This window comes from Plectropomus leopardus, unplaced genomic scaffold, assembly GCF_008729295.1.
Source record: "Plectropomus leopardus isolate mb unplaced genomic scaffold, YSFRI_Pleo_2.0 unplaced_scaffold11949, whole genome shotgun sequence".
Lineage (NCBI taxonomy): Eukaryota > Metazoa > Chordata > Actinopteri > Perciformes > Serranidae > Plectropomus > Plectropomus leopardus.
The window spans coordinates 1-1,583 of NW_024612670.1; the positions used below are offsets into that span (position 1 = coordinate 1).

Sequence of the window (1,583 nt, forward strand, 5' to 3'; positions counted from 1 at the left end):
TTCAACCTTTAAAAAAAAGAAAGCAAAAAACACTTAGGGAACAGAGGTGTGAATCAGAAGAACAAACAAAAAAAAAAAAGAAAGAAGAAAGATGGATGGGGGTAAGGGTCCAGGAGAGAGTTGTGTGTGAATGTGTGTAATGATGTGGGTGTAAGATTATGCGTAATGAGACAGGATGAATCTATCCAGGCTGTGTTAGTTGTCGACATAGCCATGGCCCCACCTCTTAATGAATATGTCCTTTTGGAGTCTCAAGGAGTAAGGTATTTGTTCTGGTAGATTTCCTGCAGCCTCTCAGTCCATATGTTGTATGTTGGTTGGTTAAGTTATAACCAATTAATTGTAATGCATTTAACTGCTGCTGTTTGCAATATTTGTAAAAGTGAGTAAACAGATTTGAAGGTGGGTGGAGGTGGGAATGCTGGGAATCATGAGAGGCCGAAACCCCATGCTGATACAAATGATAAAGCAAGGCAATGCACATTTATTTATCTAGCACATTTTATACCCAAAGGCAACCCAAAGTGCTTTATAGATTAGTCAGGTCAAAGTTCATTGTAGCCCAATAACAAGGCATGCCCCAAAGGTAAAGGTAGATATACTCATTTTAATTCAATAAAGGAGTAGCTCCCACTCTGGGGCCCCTGGGTAGACTAGATTGGGGAAACATGTTTGGGGGGGAGCTCAGGAGCCCACAGCTCATTTCCTACAAACTGGTCTATCCAACTGTGCTCGGCTCTTTGCCATATCTTTCAAAAAGCGTCAATCAGATGCTCAAACTACCTTACCTCATAGACCTGCGATCCACCAATAACCCAGATGGTCTCGATCAGGCCAGCGAGCGGGGGCTGTGCAGCCAGTTGGACAGCACTCTCTAAGTCTTTACACACAAAGTGGGCGTGATCTGGAACTGTCCTGTAAGAGGAGACATTTCAAGCAGTTTGAAAGGGATACATAGCAATAAAAAAAACTTGGACTGCTTTCAGATAACCCCAAATATCTTGCTCCTCTTTTTGATGCAGGTGTTAGAGAGCACTTACTCCAGTGTCGTGCTCAGCACCGCATGCAGAGTGTTTGCTAGTGGCAAAGTAGACTGCGGGTGGCAGAACCAGCACCGTTTTCCCCAGACCAGCATGTTCATCTTTCCTGAAATAGAGCAAACATTTGACACTGAAATCCGCACCTCAACTATTGCAGCTCTCATGTCCCTTCATAATACATAGTTACAGGTCAGGACTGGGTTTCAAAACACAGAAAGTTCTGAGTTCCTCCCCATTTGGGAAAAATTGTCAAAAAGGGGGTGGATATGGATAAAATCTTCTACCATGGTACACATAATGTCATATCTTGATATATTTTGAGATCAGGGTTGCAACTGGATGGAGAATCTACTTTCTTCCACTTCAGCCAGTCAGACTTTTTACACATTCTTTGATTTTTAAGAAATGGTTTCAAGTTTAAAATATTATATAACTTATAACTTATAATATTATAAGTGTTTGTTCAACCAAAGAAAAACTTTCTATTCTCATTCCTTTAACAGTAATTGTAACTGATACTACTACTGCTACTACTACTTGTAG

At 40.9% G+C, this 1,583-nt stretch overlaps 1 protein-coding gene across 1 annotated transcript; it reads right to left on the bottom strand.

The window, feature by feature from the left end:
* Nucleotides 1-730: 730 nt before the first annotated feature.
* On the bottom strand, nucleotides 731-1,158 carry LOC121963633 (dihydrofolate reductase-like). The gene is made up of 2 exons (XM_042513909.1): nucleotides 1,041-1,158; nucleotides 731-915 (listed from the first exon to the last, which is right to left on the bottom strand). Exons 1-2 carry the CDS (start codon nucleotides 1,139-1,141, stop codon nucleotides 780-782), a joined length of 237 nt encoding a protein of 78 aa, XP_042369843.1. The 5' UTR covers nucleotides 1,142-1,158; the 3' UTR covers nucleotides 731-779.
* Nucleotides 1,159-1,583: the final 425 nt, after the last annotated feature.